The sequence below is a fragment of the Scyliorhinus torazame genome, chromosome 14 (genome assembly GCF_047496885.1).
Source record: "Scyliorhinus torazame isolate Kashiwa2021f chromosome 14, sScyTor2.1, whole genome shotgun sequence".
Lineage (NCBI taxonomy): Eukaryota > Metazoa > Chordata > Chondrichthyes > Carcharhiniformes > Scyliorhinidae > Scyliorhinus > Scyliorhinus torazame.
In genome coordinates this window covers 200,589,015-200,616,086 of record NC_092720.1, presented here as the reverse complement: position 1 = coordinate 200,616,086, position 27,072 = coordinate 200,589,015, and the positions used below count along the sequence as shown (strand labels likewise).

The window sequence follows — 27,072 nt, the reverse complement described above, 5'->3', positions numbered from 1 at the left end:
CAGTCGAATATCCTTTAATGAGCATCACTGTCTCAGTAACATGTCTTGTGAGATGATCACTAACTGTGGGTGAGGCAATCGCAGAATCAGCTTCACGATTTGTTCAAACTAACAGAAGATTAACAAGCGGATGGAGCTGGAGGTGAACAGGAATTTAAAGATGTTATTGTGCAGTCGATGTCCCAGTTCTAGATGTGTAAATGTGATCTAGTGACTGACAGAGCCTGTCCCTTCATCACTCTCCAGTAAATGGAAGCTCTGCTAGGTAGGGTGTGTCTGTGTGTGTGAGTATGTCTCTGTGGGTGTCTGTCTGTCTATCTGAGTGTGTGTGTGTCTCTCTGAGAGTGTGTGTATATGTGTGTGCCTGTCTGTATGTGTGTCTGTCTGTGTGTGTCTATGTGTGTCTGGGTCTGTGTGTGTGTTTGCGTGTGTGTCTGTGTGTGTCTGTCAAGGTCTCTGACTGGGACTGAAGACCCCCCTCAGGACAGTTTCCAGCACAAACACTTTGATTCAGTCAGAGGCAACAACAAATTACATTTAGGGGCTCAGGGATGAGGGAGGGGCTCCAGACACAATAATGGGGTCAGTTTGATTTAATTCCAAAGTTCCTGACACTGAGATGTGTCACTGATCACGTGAAGTGAAATCCAGGAAGTGCAGCCCTGAACAGGAATTGAAAGCGAAAGAGCTGGAACAGGGAAGGAGAGAGAGACTCTGAGCACTGGGATGGCGTCTCCAGATCTCACACAGGAACTAACCTGTCCCATCTGTCTGGAGATATTCACCCAGCCGGTGTCTCTGGAATGTGGACATCATTTCTGCAGCTCCTGCATCTCTCAGAGTTGGCAGAAGGTCCCGGGCGATGTTTCCTGCCCCCAGTGTCGACAGGTCTTCACCCAGAGGAACGTCAGGCCTGCTCTGACCCTGATTAACATCGTGGAGAAGTTCAGAGAGCAGAAGGTGAAGGTGACACAGCCACAGGAGGAGTTTTACTGTCAGGAACACGAGGAGAAGCTGAAACTCTTCTGTGAAGATGAACACAAAGCGATCTGTGTGGTGTGTGGGATGTCCAGAGCTCATAAGACGCACAGTGTGATCCCAATAAAGGAGGCAGCCCAGATATACAAGGTACTGGATCACTGTTACTGACACAGGTAGATGGGGAAGAGGGATAGGGTGTAAGTAATAGAGAGAGAGAGTGTTTGTCGAATGTGGGAAGGGGAAGAGAGGGCAGGAGAGAAAGGGGTAGGGAAGGGGAGAGGAATGTAAAGAGAGGGTTTGAACGAGGAAAGGATTGATTGAGGAGGGGAATTAACCTGGAGGAGGATAATTGCAATAAACAGAATTAACCCACAGCTTCTACTTTGTTTATTGAGTGTCAATCCTGAGAATATCTCCTTCTCTACCTCACTAGTCTCACTCGATTTAAAACAGCAAACTCCTCCAGAATGTGACAATGATTGTTTCCTTTGACAAACCCCTTTGTGTCCTTTCTGTCTCAGAACAAGTTAGAAACATCATTGGAAACTCTGCAGAAGCAAATGGACCTCAGTCTCCACAGTAAAAGAGAACGCGAGGATGGGATTTTACACATGAAGGTAGGAGAGTGTCCTTTAGGCTTTGTGTAAACTTCCCTGTGTTTGATATTGAGAGTGAGTGAGCTTCTCACACAGTCAGAGAGAGAGTTTTACTGAATAAAATGCTGCTGCTCCAAAGTACACTGTGGGCTGCTCCCCAAACTGCAAGATAAGGGAGCGTCTGCAAATTGCAGATTATTATGACAGTGTGAAAATGTCTTATTTTCTCTCTCAAACCAATCCCATCAATTGATTCAATAAATCTTGTCTGTAACTCACTTCCGTGTATCCATTATTCTATATATAAACCATCTGAACCCCTCGATTAGATTCCAGTCTGTAACTCACTCCCAGGTATCCATTATTCTATATATAAACCATCTGAACCCCTTGATTAGATTCCAGTCTGTAACTCACTCCCAGGTATCCATTATTCTATATATAAACCATCTGCATTCCACGATTAGATTCCACTCGGTGACTCAGTCCTTGATGTCTATTATTTAATGATAAACTATTGGAATCACTGAAACATGTTTGTAACTCACTCCCACACAGCCAAAGTTCCATCAAACTGTTCAGCAGGCAGTGAGCTGTTATTATTTGTTATCCTTGCTGGATATCAATTTTTATCCCAGGGTCACTGGGATTATAAACGTTTTTTATTCCGTTCTGTATTCAATCTGTTCCAGGCTGAAGTTGACAGACTGAGAAATGAAATCAACAGTGAATTTGAAAAGATGCACAAGTTCCTGTTTGAGAAGGAGGAGCTGCTGAAAGCAGAGTTGGAGACAAAAAGCAATAAAATAATAGAGGAAATGGAGCAGAATTTAACCAAAACCATGGATGAATTGTCTTCTCTTGAAGGAGCAATAAGAGATCTAAAATCGAGGCTGGGGGTACAAGAGGCCCCAGAGTTCCTCAAGGTACAAAATCTCTTTGTCTTGTCCAGTGAAACATTCCAGAGACTGAGGGCGGGCACTCTGACCTTTAACCGCTGGGATTTGGCAAGGCCTCAGTCTGATTGGTTGGGTGATTGTTTCTTTCTGCTGTCAGTAAGGCTCCAATGGGAAATGAGGTGAGAGAATCTCAGTGTGATTCCTATACTCAGTGTAACCACGGCACTGATTGATGATTGGACTCAGAGAGAGCTGGGCTGGGAACTGGAGACGTTTACACTGCTGCAGATGGAGTTCTACTGAGGACGGGGTTAAGATGCGTTGTTAAAGTGGAGTCGGTAGATCTTTATTGAGTTGTGGGTTTGCTGTTCCTGATCCTGCGAACGCTGGATTCAAATGAAGTCTCAGCCAACAATAGTGTTGGGATTAATATCGGGGGTGGACAAGAGACACAAATTAGAGGATGTCTCGGAGGGTTGTGGAGCTGGAGGAGATTACAGAGATAGGGAGGAGTGAGGCCATGGAGGAATTTGAAAACAAGGATGAGAATTTTCAACATCAATACGTTGTTGAACCGGGAGCCAATGTAGTTCACCGACCACAGGGGTGATGGGGGCTACGGTTAGAGAGATAAGAGTGGGAACTGGTGCGGGCAGAACACCCAGCTGGACAACAGTGGAGAGGCAGTGGAGGAGGATGGTGTGATCGACCGTGTCAAAGGTTGCAGACTGATCGAGAATAATGAGGAGGTGAGAGGGGTGAAGATGTAGATTTAAAGGAGAGACAATCCCGCTAACATGGGGACCAGGAGGGGAGTTTGGGAGATCAGTAGTTTTTGGGAAGAGGATGGAGGGGACAGGAGGTGGGTCTGATGACCAGGATGAGCTCAGAGAGGGAATGAAAGGAAAAAGTAAAAGTTATTTTCCAACTGAAATCTTGGTCTCTCAATTCTGTCCCTCTTCATAATTTCTACTCGGGATTTACATCAACAAGAACTCTTTAATCTGAGTCGATCATATCTATTCTGTTTCTTTCCCCTCAGGATATTCAGGACCTGTTGATGAGGTAAGCAGGTTTAAAGAAACAGTTTTGTGATGCGATCACTCCTGTCTCTCTAACACACACTGATTTCCAGACCTGTTTTCACAGGAGTCAGATGGAGTTTCACAAGCCTGGAACTGTCTCCACTCAGTTACCTGTGGATATCGCTGGTGAACCAGTCAAATACATCAAAGTGTGGAGGGAAATGAGAGCAGCGATTTCTCCAGGTATCATTCTCTGTATATTACCGTCTCCCTGCTGTTATCCACGTGATTAATGAGGTTTGACACACTGATGAAATGATCATAAGATCAGAAGGAATAAGAACAGGAGCAGTCCAGCCCAGTGAACCTGCTCTGATTTTTGATAAGATCATGTCTGATCGAATTGTGGCCTTTACTCCACTTTCCTGCCTGTCCCAGATGACCCTTAACCTCCTTTTTGATCAACAATCTATCGAACTCGGTCATGAATCAATGGCCCAGCCTCTGCTGGTCTCTGTGGTAGAGAATTCCAAAGACTAATAACCCTCTCCGAGAAGGAATTCCTTCTCATCTCTGTCTTGAGTAGAGGCCCCTTCATTTGATGCTGTGTCACCAACACCTCGCTTACCCCAGAGATCAAACATCCTCCCAGTATCTACCCTGACGAAGGAACTCCCTCAATATTCTGCATGTTTCAATAAGATAACCTCTTATTCTTCTAAACTCCAATGAGTACAGACCAACCTGCTCAACCTTTTCCTCATAAAACAATCCCTTCACCAGGAATCAGCCCAGTGAATCTTCTCTGAACTGTGTCCAATGAGAGTCTCTCCCTCCTGATGTAAGGGGATCAGATCTGAGCACAGTACTCAAGCTGCAGTCTCACCAATCCCCTGTACAGTTGCAGCACATCTTCCCTACTCTACACTCCATCCCTTTTCCAATAAAGGCCAACATTCCATTTGTTTTCCCCATTCCTTGCTGTACCTGGATACTAACTTTTAGTGATTCATGGTCAAGGTCCCCCAGATCCCTCTGTACTGCAGCATTCTGCCGTCTCTTTCTATTGAAATAATTTGCTGCTTTTCTATTCCTGCCAATGTTGACAACCTCCCATTTTCTCACTTTATACTCCATCTGCTAAATCTTTGTCCTCGCACTTAACCGGTCTATATCCCTCCACAGAACCTTTGTATCCTCCTCACAACTTCCCGACCAAACTTTGTGTCATCAGACAATTTAGCTCCAGTATATTCGGTTTCTTCATCCAATCAGGAATATTGATCATAAATAGTTGTATCCCCATCATTGATCAGTAATCTCGGGAATTTGCAAAGATTACAACCAATGCATCCACTTTCTCTCCAGCCCCTCCTTTAAAATCCTGGGATGCAGGACATCAGGTCCAGGGGACAAGTTGCCTTAAATCCCATTAGTTTTCCAGATACTTTTTCTCTGGTGATCATGATTGTTTTATGTTTATCCCTCCCTTTTCCCTTCTGGCTTTTCCCCAACACTGGATGACCCCAAGTGTTATTCTCTGTATATTGTTGGGTATTTTTCTTTCCCCAGGTTATAAGAAAACATTTAATTAACGATATTCTGTCATTTCTAAGGGACATTGCCAGATCTCCGCACAGAGCGCCGATTGGTCCCCACATGCCCCGTTGTCAAGACGGATACACTTCCCCTCACTCCATATACCAATCACCATGACTACATTATGTCTCCTTCTGTGACCAATAACAACGGGGTGGGATTCTCCAAAATGGAGGCAGAGAGTCCACGCCGTTGCAAATGCCGTCGCGTGAACAGGCCGCTCCCACGTCGAATTCTGGCCCCTACAGGGGGCCAGCACGGCGCTGGAGTGGTTTGCGACACTCCAGCCGCAGATCCCGGCATGAACTGGGCGCCACTGGATCCGCGCATGTGCAGTTGCGCCAGCGCCAATGATGATATGCGCAGTGGCGCAGGTGCCTCGCGGAGCGCTCCGGACCCTCACCAACATGGCACCGGGGTTCTGGGGCCGGTCGCGCAAGGAAGTAGGCCCGGTGGGGGGAGAGGCCGGCCCGTCGATCGGTGAGACCCGATCGTGGGCCAGACCCCACGGAGCCCCCACCCCCCCTCAACAGGCCGTCCCCCCAAGTCTTTGCGACAAGTACCCGCTGGCAGCGACCAGATGTGGACGGCGCTGGTGGGACTAGGCCTCTTACGCGGGGCCGCTCTGCCCACCCAGCCGGAGAATCGGCGCTCGCCATTTGCAGCGATTCTCTGAGCGGCCCGGCGCGATTCGCGCGGCGCTTGTTTCGGGGGGTGGGAGAATCACGTGCGGGGGTCGGGGCGGCGTGGTGCGATTCTCCCCATCCGGCCGGGGGTGGGGGTGAGAATCCCGCCCAGGAACTCCCAACCTAGGCAGACTTCACCTTCTGTCTCTTCCTCAGAACTTTGTCTTGTAATAAATGGAATTCGGATCAGAGAAGTGTGAGGTTAATGTATTGGGAGGGGGAAGATCTGGCAAGTGAATTGACAATAAACAAGAAGATAGTGAGAGTTGTGGAGGAACAGAGGGAGCTTTGAATTTATGTCCACAGATTCAGGACAGGTGGATAAAGTTGTGACGATAATACACCGGCTATTTTCCTCTACTGACCGAGGAATAGAAAATAGGAGCAGAGAGGTAATGTAGGAACTTTATTAAACACTAGTTAGTCTACAACTAGAGTACTTTGTATCTTTCTGGTCAATATGCTGGAGAAGTTACCGAGGAGATTAATGAGGGTGTTGGATGGATCAAAGAACTTGAGTTCTGAGTTATGATTGGATGGATTGGGGTTGTTTTCATTGGATGAGAGGAGGCTGAGGCAAGATTTAATTGACGTGTATAAAATGAGGAGTGTCCAGATAGAGTGGAGAGGAAGCCTCGATTTCCATTGGCTCGGGGTCCATGATTAGGGAGAGCAGATACAGGGTAAGCAGGAGGAGGTTTAAAGGTGTTAGGTTGATAGAGGCGGAAACCCTCATAACCATTATAAAGTAATCAGATCTGTACTGGAAGTGCAGTAACCGACAGGGTTAAGGAGCAGGAACTGGAAAACGGGATTGGGCTGGAAAATCCTTTTTCCGCCGAATCTCACAGGTTGATGTGGAATTGCCTCTTTCTGTGAATTCCAGAATGTTTCCAAAACAGGAGGTGATTGTCATAATATACACATCAGTATATGCTGGTGCAGAGACACACACTGACTGACACACTGCAAGACCAATCAACACACACAACACAGCAGCCAATCACCAGTTAGGGCACGGTCACTATAAAGACAGAGGGCACTAGTTTTCCCGCTCATTCGGGATGCAGCCTCTGAGACAGACAGAGCCCGCAGTCAGTAGCACAAACATCCACCATGTGCTAGCAGTATAGGCTGGTCAGGTTAGGCATAGGCCTTCAGTCAATCTAACATAGTGTCCACCCACAGTGCAAGTATGTTTAACAGCTCTTAGTTAAATAAAATAAAGTTGTACTATTACAAGTGTTGGTAGCCTGTCTATGTTACTGATAAGGTAATCGTAGTCTCCACAGATCCAGAGTACCCAACACATCAGTGAGTTCCGGTTCATTGAGTTCCTGCGAGCTCACTGGAAGATCAACTCACCCAGAACCATTCCTTCACCTTTTCATAGAATTTCATACAATTTACAGTGCAGAAGGAGGCCATTCAGCCCATCGAGTCTGCACCGGCCCTTGGAAAAAACACCCTATTTAGGCCCACGCCTCCACCCTATCCCCGAAACCCAATAACCTCACCTAACCTTTTGGATACTAAGGGATACTAAGCAGGACCACCTAACCTGCACATCTTTTGTGGGAGGAAACTGGAGCACCCGGAGGAAACCCATGTAAACGTGGGGAGAAAGTGCAAACGCTACACAGCCAGTCACCCAAGGCCGGAATTGAACCCGGGACCCTGGAGCTGTGAGGCAGCAGTGCTAACCACTGTGCCGCCCTGTAGCTCTGCAGATTTTTCCTCTTCAGTTACTGATTCAATTCCGTTTGAAAGCTGTGATTGAATCTGATTCCACCACAGTTCATTACTGATTGCAAACAGTCGCTGTGTGAAAAGCTTTTTTCTCACGATAATGTGGCCACTTTTGTCAACAGTTTAAATTCTGGTTCTCGTCTCCCAGTGGAATCACCTCAGCTTCACTAATCTGTGTCCGTAACTGGAGTTCCTCCTCCCAGGAATCATTGTGGTGAATGTTTCCTGCACGCTCTCTAATGCCCTCACATCCTCCCTCAAGTGCGTGGGTTTCCTCCGGGTGCTCCGGTTTCCTCCCACAAGTCCCGAAAGACATGCTGTTAGGTAATTTGGACATTCTGAATTCTCCCTGTTAGGTAATTTGGACATTCTGAATTCTCCCTCTGTGTACCTGAACAGGCAGCGGAATGTGGCGACTGGGGGGATTTTCGCAGTAAATTCATTGCAGTGTTAATGTAAGCCTACTTGTGACAATAAAGATTATTATTATTAGAATTAACCAGTGTTTAATACAGATATAACGTAACCTCTCTGCTTTGTCTCTCTATTCTGCGTTAATAAAGCCTAAGATGCTGCATTCTTATTAACCACTCTCTCAGCTTGTCCTGTCACCCGCTAATTGTGAACTGATGTTCTGTACATCAAGGTTTAGGTCATTAATTTACACCAGGAAGAGTCAGTGTGTGAACACTGACCCCTGTGAACACTAATGTATATCTATGTCCAGTCTGAACAACCAACAACTGTCATTCACCCCATTCCATATCCATGTTGCTACTGTCCTCGTTATTCTGGACATTTTCTAGGTTTCTGTCTGTTAGGGTCCCTGTTGCCATAGAGACCAGGGAACAGCAAAGAGGTTAAAGAACAAAAGCGTGTATTGGGATAACTGAAGTAACTTCTCCGTCATTTAGATGTGAATTTTCCACTGGGATCACTCCTTCCGACTGTGAATGGAATTCCCAGTGGGAATGTAGCTGGTTGTCTGTGTTACCCCATCACTGAGTCAGACAGCTGTAGATTTCTGTCCCATTCCAGAATCTGGAGCAGAAAGTGCAGACTGGCAATCCCAGCGCAGTACTGAGGAAGTGCTGCAGTGTTGGAGGAGCCTCTTTCAGGTGAGACTTTACCCCTTCTCAGCTGGAGGTCAATGATCCAGGAGTTTGAAGAGGAGGAGGAGAACTCACCCACTGGTCCTGACTGAGATCTCAGAGAGGGTTGTAGGGCTGGAGGATGAGAGCTCACCCCCTTGTCCTGACTGAGATCTCGGAGGGGGTTGTAGGGCTGGAGGAGGAGAGCTCACCCCTTGTCCTGACTGAGATCTCGGAGGGGGTTGTAGGGCTGGAAGGAGAGAGTCGCCCCCTTGTCCTGACTGAGATCTCGGAGGGGATTGTAGGGCTGGAGGAGGAGAGTCACCCCCTTGTCCTCACTGAGATCTCGGAGGGAGTTGGAGGGCTGGAGGAGGTGCCAGAGATAGGGGGCAAAATTGTCCGTTATCGGCAGAAAGTCCGCCGATCGGCGCAAAAAACGGCGCAAATCCGACTTGCGTCACGTCGGAAAAATGGGTCGATAGTCTCCGGCCCGAAATGGGCTAGCAGCAACGTAACGGGATCCGCGCTTGCGCAGTGGTTCATACCGTGCAGCGTCATACACGCCGCACGGCGTGACGGCTCATAAGGCAGCGCTGCTCCCTGTAGAAGCCAGGTATTTCGAATACAACTAGTATAGGTAAAAGATAGCTGTTTAAGCATAAATGTTGAGCCCCAGTTTTAAATACCCATTTATACAGCATAATTCACTTTTACTGAAGTCCGTTGTTCTGGCAAATGCATATTTTCAAGATAATGACACTGTCTTGTGCTAATTGTCAAGGTCAAGGGATTGAATACACAGCACCATTGTTCACAATGCAGATAACAGCTAGGTCAGAAAAGCTGATGTTGCACATTGAAGATGGACGGCTTGCCATCAAATCAAATGTGTTTGAGTCTAACCCAAACCAATTAGGATTATATTGGGGTGTAATTAGACGATTTAAGACAGATATGAAAGTGTATAACTAAAAAGTTTCTCCCCGCCATTTTAGGTTTTGTTTTAGGTTAGGTTGGGTTAGGTTAGGTTAGGTTAGGTTAGGTTGGGTTAGGTTGGGTTAGGTTAGGTTGGGTTGGGTTAGGTTAGGTTGGGTTAGGTTAGGTTTAGTTTCTTAAGTTTTGTCTTTCTGTTAGTTTAGTCAGTTTTTGCCTTTGATTCAAGTCTCCATTTTAGTTTATGTCTTTTGGGGGTTGTCAGTCTAACAGTCTGTGTCAGTGATGTTAGTCCACTTTTGACTTTGAGTTTGAGTTTAGCTGAAGATTAGCTTTCTCTCTCTCTTCATGTTTCATTGCCAGACTTTGACCTTTTAAAAGTTACTTTCGAGCTGTCTGCCTAAGCAAAGAAAGATAATGTCTGTAATTCTCTGAAAGCTTCGAATTGTCTACGAATTGCCTTTTAAATGACTTTCAAATTGTAATCAAGCGACTACAAATAAAACAATTCTTTTAGGCACCTGAGGAGTTTATACTGCAAATTTCTGCTGAGTTCCAGTATTCGCAAAGTGCTACTGATAACCGAATAGCAGAGATGATATAAATTCCTTCAACTATACACAGTCGAATAATACAAGGAATCGAACAACTTAACACAGTCTACAAAATAGTACAAATCTTACAACTTGTCGTATTGCGCCAGGACTTGATTCATCAACTAAGTTTCCCCCAAACTTGGCGTGGTTCGACAGGTTAAGATCCCATAAATTATAGTTTCCTTTACTCCCCCCCACCCGACCGGAACACCCGACCACAACACCCGACTGGATGGCTGGCCGTCGCTCAGCCCCGAGGTTCGAGTCACGCGATGTGGAGGCGCTCCTGGACGCGGTGGAACAGAGGAGGGACGCCCTGTATCCCGGGCACGGCCGCAGAGTTGCCCCACGCCACAGCCGGCGTCTGTGGAGGGAAGTGGCAGAGGCCGTCACCGCTGTGGCCCTGACACCACGGACAGGCACCCAGTGCCACAAGAAGGTGAACGACCTCGTCAGAGCAGGCAGGGTGAGCCTCCCCCCCTGCCCAATATCCATAGCCCCCCTCCCCCATATCCCCCCTCCCCCATATCCCCCCTCCCCATATCCCCCATATCCCCCCTCCCCCATATCCCCCCTCACCCATATCCCCCCTCCCCCATATCCCCCCTCCCCCAAATCCCCCCTCCCCCATATCCCCCCTCCCCATATCCCCCCTCCCCATATCCCCCCTCCCCATATCCCCCCCTCCCCATATCCCCCATATCCCCCCTCCCCCATATCCCCACCTGCCCCATATCCCCCCTCCCCCATATCCCCCCCCATATCCCCCCTCCCCCATATCCCCCCTCCCCCATATCCACCCTCCCCCATATCCCCCCCTCCCCCATATCCCCCTCACCCATATCCCCCCTCCCCCATATCCCCCATCCCCCATATCCCCCATATCCCCCCTCCCCATATCCCCCCTCCCCCACATCCCCCCATCCCCCATATCCCCCCCTCCCCCATATCCCCTCCCTCCCCCATATCCCCAAGTGAATCCAGCCCTAACCTTAACCTCTGCAATGCACGCGCAACCGATGGCGTGCATTCATATACCTGCCTAACACTGTTGCCTTTTACCCCTGCCCCCCCCCCACCACAGGAGAATAGGGAGCATGTGAGGACTGGAGGAGGCCCCGCTGATGAGAGGCCACTGACCGTACACGAGGAAAGGGCCCTGGAACTGGCTGGCGGACCTGAGGACCGGGAGGTTGCTGATGCAGAGGTCGGGGGCGTACTAGCAAGTGAGCCACCGACAGCCCGTCCCCATATCCCCCCTCTCCTATATCCCCCTCCCCCGTATCACCTGATCACGGTAGCACGGGGCAGCACGGTAGCCTTGTGGATAGCGCAATTGCTTCACAGCTCCAGGGTCCCAGGTTCGATTCCAGCTTGGGTCACTGTCTGTGCGGAGTCTGCATATCCTCCCCGTGTGTGCGTGGGTTTCCTCCGGGTGCTCCGGTTTCCTCCCACAGTCCAAAGATGTGCACGTTAGGTGGATTGGCCATGATAAATTGCCCTTAGTGTCCAAAATTGCCTTTAGTGTTGGGTGGGGTTACTGGGATATGGGGATGGGGTGGCGGTGTTGACCTTGGGTGGGGTGCTCTTTCCAAGAGCCGGTGCAGACTCGATGGGCCGAATGGCCTCCTTCTGCACTGTAAATTCTATGATCTATGATCTATGATCACTACCTGATGTCTAACCATGCATGCTTCATTGTGTATCGCAGGACCAAACGTCCAGGCACCCATCCCCGCAGATGGAGACCGCCCGCAGGATGCCCCTCGGAGGCCACAGGAGACGGAGTGACCCGGACCCTCCAGCATGCGACGCCCGCAGGATGCCCCTCGGAGACCACAGGAGACGGAGAGACCCGCACCCTCCAGCATGCGACGCCCGCAGGATGCCCCTCGGAGACCACAGGAGACGGAGAGACCCGCACCCTCCAGCATGCGACGCCCGCAGGATGCCCCTCGGAGACCACAGGAGACGGAGAGACCCGCACCCTCCAGCATGCGACGCCCGCAGGATGCCCCTCGGAGACCACAGGAGACGGAGAGACCCGGACCCTCCAGCATGCGACGCCCGCAGGATGCCCCTCGGAGACCACAGGAGACGGAGAGACCCGCACCCTCCAGCATGCGACGCCCGCAGGATGCCCCTCGGAGACCACAGGAGACGGAGAGACCCGCACCCTCCAGCATGCGACGCCCGCAGGATGCCCCTCGGAGACCACAGGAGATGGAGAGACCCGCACCCTCCAGCATGCGACGCCCGCAGGATGCCCCTCGGAGACCACAGGAGACGGAGAGACCCGCACCCTCCAGCATGCGACGCCCGCAGGATGCCCCTCGGAGACCACAGGAGACGGAGAGACCCGCACCCTCCAGCATGCGACGCCCGCAGGATGCCCCTCGGAGACCACGGGAGACGGAGAGACCCGGACCCTCCAGCATGCAACGCCCGCAGGATGCCCCTCGGAGACCACAGGAGACGGAGAGACCCGCACCCTCCAGCATGCGACGCCCGCAGGATGCCCCTCGCACACCACGGGAGACGGAGAGACCTGGAGCAACAGGGAGACGACACCCCCGTCACGTGTGGGAGCGACCACCCAGCGACGAGGGGGGCAGCCACAGGCCCCCGTCACACCCGAGCCAGGACACCACTACCCAGGACACCACTACCCAGGACACCACTACCCAGGACACCACTACCCAGGACACCCCTACCCGGGACAGCACTACCCAGGAAGACGAAATACCGGACAGTGACTCAGAGTGGATGGCTGGAGACAAACCCCCCACCCCAGAGTGCCATGGACTCAGAGTGGGACGAAGAGCACGACACAACGCCACTGCTGTCACCAACACCCTCCACCATCGCAGAAACACTCACCACGGTTGGGCACTTTAGTGATGAGGCGTCTGGTACACTCACTGGTGCGCACAACACAGCCGTCCCGGTACAGCAGGTAGAGGTAGGAGCAGCAGAGGGACCGGGCGGTCGGAGGGCAGCCCAGCCTAAGCGAACATCTGCCGCCCAGATGGATCCCGGGTTCCTGCAGTTACCACACCCACACATAGATCCGATGCAACCACCGACCCGGAGACGAGCGAAGAGGGTGACGGGCGGCTTGCGGCGGCTGCGGTCGCAGATGGAGGAGTCCACCCGCGTCCAGGAGCTGGGAGTGGTGCCGGTCATGCGTGCCACCCAGGCCGACACCGCACGGGTGGCGTCCGCGGTGGAGGCAATGGGTGCGACGGTGTCAGATATGGGGAACGGTTTGCGAGGCCTGGGGCCTTCCGTGCAGGCGGCGTCTGTGACCCAGGAAATGGCTGCCCTCTTACAGGAGGCCATGAGCCAGTGCCAGCGCCAGATGGCAGAGGCGCTCAACGCCATAGCCCAGTCTCAGCAGGCCATGGCCCAGTCTCTGCAGGCCATGGCCCAGTCTCAGCAGGCCATGGCCTAGTCTCTGCAGGCCATCGCTGAGGGCATCGGCGCCAGTGGCCATGTGCGAGCCGGCGTCGCACTGTCACAGACAGGGTTTGCCAACCCCCTGGGCTCCATGGCTGCAAACCTGCAGACCCCTGTCGATACCAGCACAGGCCTCCAGGACTGGCAGCGCCAGATGTCGGGGGGGCGTCGGATGGCCAGTCCGTTCGCATCCCCCACCCATGTAGAGGCCTGGGGGCCATCGGGCACCCCGAGGGTGGAGGAGGTGGTGTGGTCCGTCCCGGCTCCCTCTGTAGGGGAGGTCCCGGTACACCGTGACACCTCGGACTCCCCCCCTTCCGTCCCAGGTGCATCGGGTGGGCAACGGGCAGGACAGGCTGGCAGCTCGCCATCCCAGTCGCCCGGGCCGCAGCCTGGCCCATCTAGGCCAGGACGCCCCAGGAAACGGCCGCCAAAGGGATCCAGTGTCAGAGGGCAGGAATCACAGGAGTCCACCTCCAGTTCTGCTGTACCGTCTGGGGAACCACGTAGACGTAGTCAAAGGGCCCGTAAGGCCAAACAATTAGACACTGAGTAAGTTGGCACGGGTGCAGGGCACAGATGAGTTTTAGGGGCTAGGGCACGTGCATGAACTCCTTTGGTTATTAAAGTCAATGTTACACCTGCCGAAGCTGCCTTTGTGCTCTGTCCAAGTGTGCGGGGGTGTCATGTACGTTGAGCGCAAGTGTGCGTGTGAGGGGTGGTCTTACCTCAGCCCCAGGTGAGTCTGCCCCCTTCCCCCTGGGCCGCCATCAAGATCCCCCGGGCAGAGGACGGGACCGTGCGCTGCAGTGTCACAGCCGCATGCAGGGATGGTCCGGGTGGATGGTGGTACTGTGGCCATGGGTCAGACATAGTCCAACGATGTGGAGCCAGGAGCTCACCGCAGGGCGGGTTGTCATCATCCTCCATGGCCTGCGATAGACACGCGTCCACCCGCAACTGTGTGAGCCCGGCCCGTTGTGCCGCAGGTGGATCGGCAATGGGGGGTGGGGGGTGGTGTGCATGCGGGTGGGGTGGGTGGGGTTGGGGAGGGGGGTGAGGGTGCTGGGTGGGTGGATGGGTGGGGGGTGTGGGTGGTCGGCAGTTGCCATGGTGTGAGGTCTGTGGCCATACTACCCGATTCCCACGCCCATCTAGTCAGTGAAGCGGGCGTCTATCAGTCTGTCCCGTGCCCGCTGGGCCAGCCGGTAACGGTGGACAGCCACCCGCCTGTGTCTACCCCGTCTGCCCTGGCCATTGCCCCCATCCCCCTCATCTGGGGAGGACTGGGCCTCTTCCTGCTGCTCCTCCACTCGGCCCTCCTCTGCCTGCGGCACATCGCCCCTCTGCTGGGCTATGTTGTGCAGGACGCAGCACACCACAATGATGCGGCCGACCCTATCTGACCGATACTGGAGGGCGCCCCCAGAGAGGTCCAGGCACCTGAAACGCATCTTCAGCACGCCAAAGCACCTCTCCATCACTCCCCTTGTCGCTACATGGGCATCATTGTAGCGGTTCTCCGCCTCATTGCGTGGCCTCCGTATAGGCGTCATCAGCCACGATCGCAATGGGTAGCCCCTGTCGCCCAGCAACCAGCCCCTCAGCCGGGGATGGCGTCCCTCGTACATGCCGGGGATGGATGACCGCGACAACACGAATGAGTCGTGTACACTGCCTGGGTGACGGGCGCAGACGTGCAGGATCATCATGCGGTGGTCGCAGACCACCTGTACGTTCATCGAATAGGTCCCCTTCCTATTAGTGAACACGGCCCTGTTATCTGCAGGTGGCCGCACAGCGACGTGCATCCCATCGATCGCGCCCTGGACCATGGGGAACCCGGCAACGGCAGAGAAGCCCACGGCCCGGGCATCTTGGCTGGCCCGGTCCACGGGGAAGCGGATGTAGCGGTGCGCCATGGCATATAGGGCATCTGTCACTGCCCGGATGCACCGGTGCACCGATGTCTGCGATATGCCGGACAGGTCCCCACTCGGTGCCTGGAATGACCCCGTTGCATAAAAGTTCAGGGCCACCGTAACCTTGACGGACACGGGGAGAGGGTGTCCCCCGCCAGTGCCACGCGGTGACAGTTGTGCCAGCAGGTGGCAGATGTGTGCCACGGTTTCCCGGCTCATCCGGAGTCTCCTCCTGCATTCCCGGTCCGTGAGGTCCTGGTATGACTGCCGGGGCCGGTACACACGGGGCGCCCTCGGGTGCCTCCGTTGCCGTGGGGCCGCGACGTCCTCCTCCCCCTCCTCGTCCTGTCGGTCAGGTGTCCCTCCAGCCTGGGCGGCTGCCGCCTGCCCCTCTGCGGCAGCCTGCGCCGCCTCTCTGGCACGCTCCACCTCCCCCTCCTCCTCCTCCTCCTCCTCATCCAGGGCAACATAGACATGAGCGGCTGCCACCACGGCGGCCAACATCGCTGGATGATCTGAAAACATGACGGCCTGGTGGGGGGGAGGGGAACGATGACATGTCATCATTGCCCATATCCCCTCCTCCCCCCAGCCAGGTGGCATGGACCGCATGGGTCCAACTGTTGGAGGCTGACACCTCGCCAGGTGGACCAACTCACTTGCCCTCCCATCCCCCTCCTCGGCACGGACCCCCCCCCAACCTCCACCCCAGCACGGACCCCCCCCAACCTCACCCCGGCACGGCACGGACCCCCCCCAACCTCCACCCTGGCACGGCACGGACCCCCCCCCCAACCTCCACCCCGGCACGGCACGGACCCCCCCCAACCTCACCCCGGCACGGCAAGGACCCCCCCACCAACCTCACCCCGGCACGGACCCCCCCCCCCCCAACCTCCACCCCAGCACGGACCCCCCCCCAACCTCCACCCCAGCACGGACACCCCCCCAACCTCCACCCCAGCACGGACCCCCCCCAACCTCCACCCCGGCACCGACCCCCCCCAACCTCCACCCCAGCACGGACCCCCCCCAACCTCCAACCCTGCACGGACCACCCCCCAACCTCACCCCGGCACGGCACGGACCCCCCCCCAACCTCCACGCCGGCACGGCACGGACCCCCCCCCCAACCTCCACCCCGGCACGGCACGGCCCCCCCCCCCCCCAACCTCACCCCGGCACGGCACAGACCCCCCCCCCAACCTCACCCCGGCACGGACCCCCCCCCCAACCTCCACCCCAGCACGGACCCCCCCCCAACCTCCACCCCGGCACGGACCCCCCCCACAACCTCCACCCCAGCACGGACCCCCCCCAACCTCCACCCCGGCACGGACCCCACCCCCCAACCTCCACCCCAGCACGGACCCCCCATCCCCCTCCCCGGCACGGACCCCCCCCAACCTCCACCCCGGCACGGACCCCCCCCCCCAACCACCCCAGCAAGGACCCGCCCACCAACCTCCACCCCGGCACGGACCCCCCCCAACCTCACCCCGGCACGGACCCCCCCCCCAACCTCCACCCCAGCACGGACCCCCCCCCCCCAACCTCCACCCGGCACGGACCCCCCCCAACCTCCACCCCAGCACGGACCCCCCCAACCTCCACCCCAGCACGGACCCACCCCCAACCTCACCCCGGCACAGCACGGACCCCCCCCAACCTCCACCCCGGCATGGCACGAACCCCCCCCCCCCAACCTCCACCCCGGCACGGCACGGACCCCCCCCCAACCTCACCCCGACACGGCACGGACCCCCCCCCAACCTCACCCCGGCACGGACAACCCCCCCCCAACCTCCACCCCAGCACGGAACCCCCCCAACCTCCACCCCGGCACGGACCCCCCCCCAACCTCCACCCCAGCACGGACCCCCCCCAACCTCCACCACGGCACGGACCCCCCCCCAACCTCCACCCCAGCACGGACTCCCCATCCCCCTCCCCGGCACGGACCCCCCCCAACCTCCAGCCCGGCACGGACCCCCCCCAACCTCCACCCCAGCACGGACCCGCCCCCAACCTCCACCCCAGCACGGACCCACCCCCAACCTCACCCCGGCACGGCACGGACCCCCCCCACCTCCACCCCGGCACGGACCCCCTCCCCCTCCCAACCTCCACCCCAGCACGGACCCCCCCCCAACCTCACCCCGGCACGGACCCCCCCCCCAACCTCCACCCCAGCACGGACCCCCTCCCCAACCTCCACCCCGGCACGGACCCACCCCAACCTCACCCCGGCACGGCACGGACCCCCCCCTACCTTCACCCCGGCACGGACCCCCCCCCAACCTCCACCCCAACACGGACCCCCCCCCCCCAACCTCACCCCGGCACGGCACGAACCCCCCCCAACCTCCACCCCAGCAGGGACCCCCCCCCAACCTCCACCCCGGCACGGCACGGACCCCCCCCAACCTCCACCCCGGCACGGACACCCCATCCCCCTTCCCGGCACGGACCCCCCCCAACCTCCACCCCGGCACGGACCCCCCCCCCAACCTCCACCCCGGCAAGGACCCCCCCCAACCTCACCCCGGCCCGGCCCCCCCCCCCAATCTCCACCCCAGCACGGACCCCACCCCAACCTCCACCCCAGCACGGACCCCCCCCCAACCTCCACCTCAGCCCGGACCCCCCCAATCTCCACCCCGGCACGGCATGGACCCCCCCCCCCAACCTCCACCCCGGCACGGACCCCCCCCCCAAACTCCACCCCAGCACGGACCCCCCCCAACCTCACCCCGGCACGGACCCACCCCCAACCTCACCCCGGCACAGCACGGACCCCCCCCAACCTCCACCCCGGCATGGCACGGACCCCCCCCAACCTCCACCCCGGCACGGACCCCCCCATCCCCCTCCCCGGCACGGACCCCCTCCCGGCACTCCCCCGGAGCCCAGCCTACTCTAACCACCCCCCGCCCCACCCCGCGGCACACACACACACACAACCCGAGACACACCTCTCCTCACGCAATCAGTCTGCGGCCACGCCATTGCCTGCCCAGAGCCAACCCCCCAGGCCGTCACTCACCTCCACGCTGGTCGGCGTGAGCCTGGAACACCGGGTCACGCCGATGAAAAGGAGGTTTCATTTTCGTCGACGTGAACGGTCATCACGTCGACGGGACTTCGGCCCATCCGGAAGGGAGAATATCGGCAGGCCGAAAATCGGCTGCCTTGCGCAGATCCGTGACATTCTCCGACGGCAGCGGCGACATTAACGCCCCGCCGACTTTTCTCCCTTCGGAGACTTCGGCAACCGGCGGGGGCGGGATTCACGGCGGCCAACGGCCATTCTCCGACCCGCTGGGGGGTGGGAGAATGACGCCCAGGGTGCGGACAGTAAGTATTTTAAGTTCGAGGTGTTGCTGGGTTCAAAGCTGATGAGGATCAGTGAGCACTGGGGGGGCTGAAATTATCAACAGGGGACAACCAGTGTCAGATTCCAGTAGATTGAGTTCAGGGCGATGACCGACTTCCTACAACTCGTCTTAACCGAGGTCTTGTACTGGAGAGAGATCTTTATTCTCAGTGAATTGATGCTGATCTGAGCCGAGTGAATGGAGCTGAGGGAATGGGGAGACATTTCTTCAGATCTCCTGGGCTGGATTCTCCGTTCCTGCATCTTAAGTTCTGACACCAACGGAGGATCCACGGTCTTTGACGACGGTAACATCGGTTGCGCACACGCACCGATTCCGTTACCGGTGAGGGGCTAGCACCGGCATTGCGTGAAACATCCGCGGAACACACGGAAAATGGTGGGAGAATTGGCGGGTCCGCGCTGGACACGCGCAGGGCTGACAAGCTGCAGCTGTGCGGACGCCTACACCCCCCACACGCACACGCACCGATCGCACAGAAACGATGACACCGGTTGTCCTGGACCATGAGCCCGTCCACCCCGACACCACAGCCCCTTTCTTGTCCACCCCCCCCAGCCCTGACAGAAGCACCCCTCCCCCAATCCCTGGCAGAAGCCCCCCCCCCGGCCAGCGGCCCGGCTCTCGGCGCAGTATGGTGGCGCTGGACACTGTCCGCATGCCCACTCTCTCTCCGCAGCCGCCACGCCAGGCTCGCGAACGCTGAGACCACGCGTGGCCGCATCGTCAGGAACTCGGCCCATCGGAGGCAGAACATCACAGGTGGGCCCGATAATTTTATTCAAACTTCGTGGCGAATGCGCGGGCGCAGGTCTCGGTGACGCTGATTTGGAGGGGGCGGAGCACCATGACCCACGGCAAACCGGCGCGTGCCGTGGTTTCGGCACGGGGAAACAGAGATTCCGGCCCCCTGTCTCTCAGCTTCCACAGTTCCTGGGCTGAGGAAAGTGGTGATGTTCCATCACCGTCTGTACACGTCTCGGCATTCACTCCTGTTTTTCTCACAGTAACAGCTTCCCAATCATGTTCTCTTCCAGTTCCAGCATCTCTCACCCTGGACCCAGAGACGGCTAACAACCAGCTCATCATTTCCCAGGATCTGACTAGTGTGAGGTTTGGAAATGAGCAGCTAGCTCGATCTGATCATCCGGGAAGATTTACTGACAACTTATATGTTTTGAGCTCCCCGGGTTTCACATCAGGGAGACACTACTGGGAGGTGGGTCTTGGAAACAAGCCTTACTGGATTGTGGGTGTCTGCAGAGAGTCTGTCAACAGGAAAGGAGAGATCACAGAGTCACCTGAGAATGGATTCTGGGTCATCGCCCGGCTTCCTGACTGCAAATCATCGAAAATCCCAGATGTCATCTCCCAGCGGAAAGTGGAACCCCGGAAGTTGGGAATTTACCTGGATTATGAGGGAGGACAGGTGTCATTTTACGATGCTGAGGACATGTCTCACCTGTACACCTTCACTGACACATTCACCGAGAAACTCTACCCCATCTTTAATCCTTGTAATCATAAGTCTGGTGCTAACTCTGACCCACTCACACTGCTCACTGGGTAACACAGTGGGACACGTTTTGGGAGGTCGGAGTTTTAGTGAGAAGCCTGATTCACTGTCTGAACAGCTCATGTTGTCCTGATTCTCTGCTGTGTGCTGTCAGGGGGTGAGTGTGTTTCTGTATTGTTTATTCTGTAAATTTAACTCAGATTCTCCACCCATCCCACTGTCCCTCTCTGAATATAATGGGACCCAGAAACACTGGGCTGGTATAGAATGAAGCAAAATCTCCTGAATTGTGGTAACTGTGCCCAGCTCTCGAACAATTCATTGTGAATCTTTATTTTGTTTCCTCCCTTGAATAAATATTTTATTTGAAGACGGGACTGACACCTGGTGTGATGATTACTGATCCAGTGAATGAGCAGAAAGAATGTTTTCTCTCCTGTCTGGGATGTGGATGTCGCTGGCTGAGCCCTCGTTGCCCATCCCTAATTGCCCTTGAGAAGGTGGTGTAGGTACACCCACAGTGCTGTTAGGGAGGGAGTTCCAGGATTCTGACCCAGTGACAGTGGAGGAACGGCCGATATGTTTCCCAGTCGGGATGGTGAGTGACTGGAAGGGAACCTCCAGGTGGTGGTATCAGGAATGAGAATATCAGAATAGGTTCCGGAGTAGGACATGTGACCATTCAGTAAGATCCTGTCTGATCATCAACATCGACTCCACTTTCCCATCCTATCCCTTCATTCTCTTTGCACTCAGGAATATGTCGATCTCTGTGTGGAATATACTCACTGACATCTCACCGAGAGAGAGAATTCCAAAGATTCACAACTCTCTCTGAGGGAAGGAATTTCTCCTCATCTCAGTCTTAAATGGACGACCCCTTATCCTGATTCTGTGACCCCTCGTTCTAGACCAGTCTCAGCATCTACCCTGTCAGGCTCTCTGAGAATTGTATATGTTTCAATAAGATCACCTCTTATTCTTCTAAACCTCAAAGAATATAGATCGATCCAACTCAATCCCACCTCATATCAGAAAACCCTTTCATCCCAAGTATCAATTCCGAGAACCTTCATTGCTCCCTCTAAGGTAAGTACATGTTTCCTCAGGTACGGAGACTAAAACTGTCCACAGTCCTCCAGCTGTGACCACACTCAATCCCTGTTACTTTGCAGCAAGACTTATAGTCTTATACTTCAGCCCCGTTGTAATAAAGGCTAAGATACCATTTACCTTCCTAATAGTTCACTGTACTTGCTTGTTAACTTTCTCTGTTTCAGCTAATTTAGGGGGGTTGCCATTTAGGGTAGGTAGGGATAGGTTTAGGTATCTGGGGGTCCAGGTGACAGGGGAGTGGGCGACACAGCATAAGTGGAACTTAACAAAGTTGGTGGAGTAGATAAAGGAGGACTTTAGGAAGTGGGATACACAGCAGCTGATGCTGGCGGGAAGGGTCCAAGTGGTTAAGATGAATGTCTTGCCAAGGTTTTTATTTGTATTTCAGATGCTCCCGATTATTATTCCGAAGGCCTTCTTCCGGAGTTTGGTCAACGTAATTTGGGAGTTTATTTGGGCGGGGAAGGTGCCAAGGGTGAAGTGGGCCCTGATACAGAGGCAGGGAGAGAAAGGGGACTTGGCGTTACCGAACCTTCTGTACTATTATTGGGTGGTGAATGTGGAGAAAGTGAGGTGATAGTGGGAGGGAGAGAGGCCAGAATGGGTTAGGATGGATGAGGAGTCCTGTAGGGGGCCCAGCTTCAGGGCCACGGTAACGGTGGCACTACCGTTGTCACCGAGGAGATATATGGAGAGCCCGGTTGTACAGTCCACGGTTAGGGTGTGGAACCAGCTGAGGAGACAGTTTCGGATGGAGGGGATGTCGGTGCTAACATTGTTGTGTGTGAACCACGGATTCAAACCGGGGAGACGGATGGCATGTACAGGAGGTGGAGAGAGGTGGGGTTGATGAGGGCCAGGGATTTATATTTGGAGGAGAGGTTTGCCAGTCTGGAAGAGCTGCGGGAGAGGGGAGAGCTCCCTAGGGGAGTGATTTTAGGTATCTACAAGTGAGAGACTTTGCACGGATGGTGTGTAAAGGGTTCCCCAGGCTGCCGAAGTATGTCCCATTGGAACGGCTGCTGCTTCCGGACATGGAGGAGGAGGGTAGGATTGGGGAAATCTCCGGGTGGCTGGGGGAGCAGGGGGAATACACATGGTGAGGATTCAGGAGAAATGGGAGGAGGAGTTGGGGGATAGGTTGGGGAGTGGGGAATGAGTCGCTGGGTGGGGTGAATTTGATCTCTTGTGCGTGGATGTTACAGACTGGCATCTATTCGAGGGGTTCAGATGGTATATATATGGAATAATGGATACCTGGGAGTGAGTTACAGACTGGAATCTAACCGAGGGGTTCAAATGGTTTATATATAGAATAATGGATACGCGGGAGTGAGTTACAGACTGGAATCTAACCGAGGGGTCAGATGGTTTATATATCGAATAGTGGATACACGGGAGTGAGTCACAGACTGGAATCAAATCGAGGAGTTCAGATGGTTTATATATAGAATAATGGATACCTGGGAGTGAGTTACAGACTGAAATCTAATTGAGGGGTTCAGATGGTTTATATATCGAATAATGGATACACGGGAGTGAGTTACAGACTGGAATCTAACCGAGGGGTCAGATGGTTTATATATCGAATAGTGGATACCCGGGAGTGAGTCACAGACTGGAATCAAATCGAGGGATTCAGATGGTTTATATATAGAATAATGGATACCTGGGAGTGAGTTACAGACTGAAATCTAATCGAGCGGTTCAGATGGTTTATATATAGAATAATGGATACCCGGGAGTGAGTTACAGACTGGAATCTAATCGAGGGGTTCAGATGGTTTATATATAGAATAATGGATACCTGGGAGTGAGTTACAGACTGAAATCTAATCGAGCGGTTCAGATGGTTTATATATAGAATAATGGATACCCGGGAGTGAGTTACAGACTGGAATCTAATCGAGGAGTTCAGATGGTTTATATATAGAATAATGGATACCTGGGAGTGAGTTACAGACTGGAATCTAATCGAGGGGTTCAGATGGTTTATATATAGAATAATGGATACCTGGGAGTGAGTTACAGACTGGAATCTAATCGAGGGGTTCAGATGGTTTATATAGAGAATAGTGGGCAGCACTGTAGCACAGTGGTTAGCACTGTTGCTACACAGCTCCAGGGTCCCAGGTGCGATTCCCTGCTTGGGGCACTGTCTGGCACGTTCTCCCTGTGTCGGTGTGGGTTTCCTCCGGGTGCTCCGGTTTCCTCCCACAAGTCCCGAAAGATGTGCTGTTAGTTAATTTGGATATTCTGAATTCTCCCTCTGTGTACCCGAACAGGCGCCGGCATGTGGCGACTAGGGGCTTTTCACAGTAACTTCATTGCAGTGTTAATGTAAGCCGACTTGTGACAATAATAAAGATTATTATTATTATATTTATGGCCTCACTCAATCCGGCCTCCAACTGAAAGGCAGCTGACAGTGCAAGTGGTCATTCACAGTACTGCCAGCAGATGGCGGCACTGCTCCATGTCAAGCCCTTCCAGCCAACAGGGGGAAAGTGTGGGTCAGGATGAGAGAGATCAAGGGGGGATTTCAGGAAGCGCTTCTTCACACAAAGGTTTTAAAACCAAGGTGAATGTAGGTCAGATACAGATCAGCTATGAGCTGACTGGTGGAACAGGCTGGAGGGGCTCAATACCCAACATGTTCTGTAAAATTATCACTTTGACATGAGGATCTCGGATATTTTCAAAAGATGAGAGACTGATAAATATTGGGAGACAGAAGGATTTTTGTATCCATGAAGTAGAAAAAGTTTTTTTAATGTATTTTATTCCAAATAAATTAAATAACACAAAAACATAAGCAACCTGGGGAACATCCTCCCCAGCACACAATGTTACACTCTGTACAAATGTTTCCATTTTACACATTCCCCCCGCGCGACGGACAATTCCTCAAACGTGGCCACCGACGGTCCCCACCGTGTGGGGATCAGAATCCCCTCAGATATGGGAGTCACTGGGAAATCCAATCGGGAATTCAGGAGAAACATCTTTACCCAGAGAGTGATTACAATGAGGAGGTCACTTTGTTCACTGAGAACAGGGCAGGGGACGCGGTTCAAATAGAGGGAGTGTGTCCTTGCCCAGCAGCTCAGGGCTGGACTCACTCTGACTGGGTTTGGGGATGGAGACGAGGCCCTTGTTTCAGGTGAAGCAATATTTTAAGTCCGGGCTGATGTACTCACAGTGACTCCCAGTGGGATTCAATGGAAAGGGATATTGTCCAGAATGTTCAACAAGACGCTGATTCACTGTCTCCCATTGAGTGCTGCCACCCCAGTCGAATATCTTTTCAATGAGCATCACTGTCTCAGTGACAAGTCTTGTGAGGCAATCGCAGAATCAGCTTCACGATTTGTGCAAACTAACAGAACATTAACAAGCGGATGGAGCAGGAGGTGAACAGGAATTTAAAGATGTTATTGTGCAGTCGCTGTCCCAGTTCCTGATGTGTAAATGTGATCTAGTGACTGACGGAGCCTGTCCCTTCATCACCCTCCAGTAAATGGAAGCTCTGCCCAGTAGGGTGTGTGTGTCTGTCTGTGTGAGGGTGTGTGTCAGGGTCTCTGACTGGGACTGAAGACCCCCGTCAGGACAGTTTCCAGCACAAACACTTTGATTCAGTCAGAGGCAAGAACAAATTACATTTATATAGCGCCTTCAATGCAGTAAAACATCCAAAGGGACTCGACAGCAGCGTGAATCAGACAATATTGAGACTGAATCTGTTGTTCGAGACGCTTCTCCCCACAGGCAGAGAATGTGCAGCATCTGAGAAATGAGCAGCTCCAACACAGCGTTGTTCCTCTTCACTCCAGTTACACAAACTCTGCACCAACTTTCCATCTTCCTGTCCAGAAGCTGATCGGAGAGGTTCAGGCAGGATTGAGGGGGGAAAGATGGGCCCGGATTTGGGAGAGAGAAAGAGACTCTCCAGGAATTTGGGGAACAAGGGGGAGGTTGGAGATGGGGGTGGACATTTTCAAAAAGATGTTTTTTGTAAGAATGAGGGTCAGCTGGACACAGGGTGGAGAGAGGGTAAGGAGGGGCTCAGGGATGAGATGGATTTGGAAAGGACTTGGGGAGGGGAGGGTGGGGGGAGATAAAATAGATAAAGATGTGGGGGTGAAGGGGGGATGTTTGGTCAGTGGGTTGGGGGGGGGGGGCAGGAGGTTAGTAACAGAAACAGCTGTAAGGATGGTCTGGATTTTAACTGAGAAAGTCACTTCTGAGTTCCACAGACAGGGGGAGTTGAGGGAGGTGGGGAAAGGGGGGAGAGAGTTTTCAAGGAGTGAGTTTGTAGCGAGAGAGAAGAGAAATAATGTTATAAAGCTGACTTTATAAAAGTGAAAAAGGCTTCAGAGACTAAAGAGGTCAGTTTGACAGGGTGGAGAGAGGATAAGGAGGGGCTCAGGGATGAGGGAGGGGCTCCAGACACAATAAAGGGGTCAGTTTGATTTAATTCCAAAGTTCCTGACACTGAGGGTGTCACTGATCACGTGAAGTGAAATCCAGGAAGTGCAGCCCTGAACAGGAATTGAAAGTGAAAGAGCTGGAACAGGGAAGGAGAGAGAGACTCTGAGCACTGGGATGGCGTCTCCAGATCTCACACAGGAACTAACCTGTCCCATCTGTCTGGAGATATTCACCCAGCCGGTGTCTCTGGAATGTGGACATCATTTCTGCAGCTCCTGCATCTCTCAGAGTTGGCAGAAGGTCCCGGGCGATGTTTCCTGCCCCCAGTGTCGACAGGTCTTCACCCAGAGCAACGTTAGGCCCGCTCTCACCCTGATTAACATCGTGGAGAGGTTCAGGGGGCAGAAGGTGAAGGTGACACAGCCACAGGAGGAGTTTTACTGTCAGGAACACGAAGAGAAGCTGAAACTCTTCTGTGAAGATGAACACAAAACGATCTGTGTGGTGTGTGGGATGTCCAGAGATCATAAGACGCACAGGGTGATCCCAATAAAGGAGGCAGCCCAGATATACAAGGTACTGGATCACTGCTACTGACACAGGTAGATGGGGAAGAGGGACAGGGTGTAAGTAATAGAGAGAGCGAGTGTTTGTAGAATGTGGGGAGGGGAAGAGAGGGCAGGAGAGAAAGGGGTAGGGAAGGGGAGAGGAATGTAAAGAGGAGAGGGTTGGAACGAGGAAAGGATTGATTGAGGAGGGGAAATTAACCTGGAGGAGGATCATTGCAATAAACAGAATTAACCCACAGCTTCTACTTTGTTTATTGAGTTTCAATCCTGAGAATATCTCCTTCTCTACCTCACTAGTCTCACTCGATTTAAAACAGCAAACTCCTCCAGAATGTGACAATGATTGTTTCCTTTGACAAACCCCTTTGTGTCCTTTCTGTCTCAGAACAAGTTAGAAACATCATTGGAAACTCTGCAGAAGCAAATGGACCTCAGTCTCCACAGTAAAAGAGAACGAGAGGATGGGATTTTACACATGAAGGTAGGAGACTGGCCTTTAGGCTTTG

The 27,072-nt window shown here is 53.8% G+C and overlaps 1 protein-coding gene across 1 annotated transcript; it reads left to right on the top strand.

Moving 5' to 3' along the window:
- Positions 1–692: 692 nt before the first annotated feature.
- LOC140389128 (E3 ubiquitin-protein ligase TRIM39-like) lies at positions 693–20,820 on the top strand. The gene is made up of 6 exons (XM_072473284.1): positions 693–1,128; positions 1,503–1,598; positions 2,270–2,503; positions 3,519–3,541; positions 3,626–3,710; positions 19,746–20,820. Exons 1-6 carry the CDS (start codon positions 727–729, stop codon positions 20,502–20,504), a joined length of 1,599 nt encoding a protein of 532 aa, XP_072329385.1. The 5' UTR covers positions 693–726; the 3' UTR covers positions 20,505–20,820.
- The last annotated feature ends 6,252 nt before the right edge of the window (positions 20,821–27,072 follow it).

Bases quoted from the DNA above. Each gene is read 5' to 3' on its own strand.
- LOC140389128 (XM_072473284.1), top strand. From the start codon at position 727: ATGGCGTCTCCAGATCTCACACAGGAACTAACCTGTCCCATCTGTCTG. The intron at 1,599-2,269 runs GTAGGAGAGTGT...AATCTGTTCCAG, and splicing joins ATGGGATTTTACACATGAAG to GCTGAAGTTGACAGACTGAG. The intron at 2,504-3,518 runs GTACAAAATCTC...CTTTCCCCTCAG, and splicing joins AGGCCCCAGAGTTCCTCAAG to GATATTCAGGACCTGTTGAT.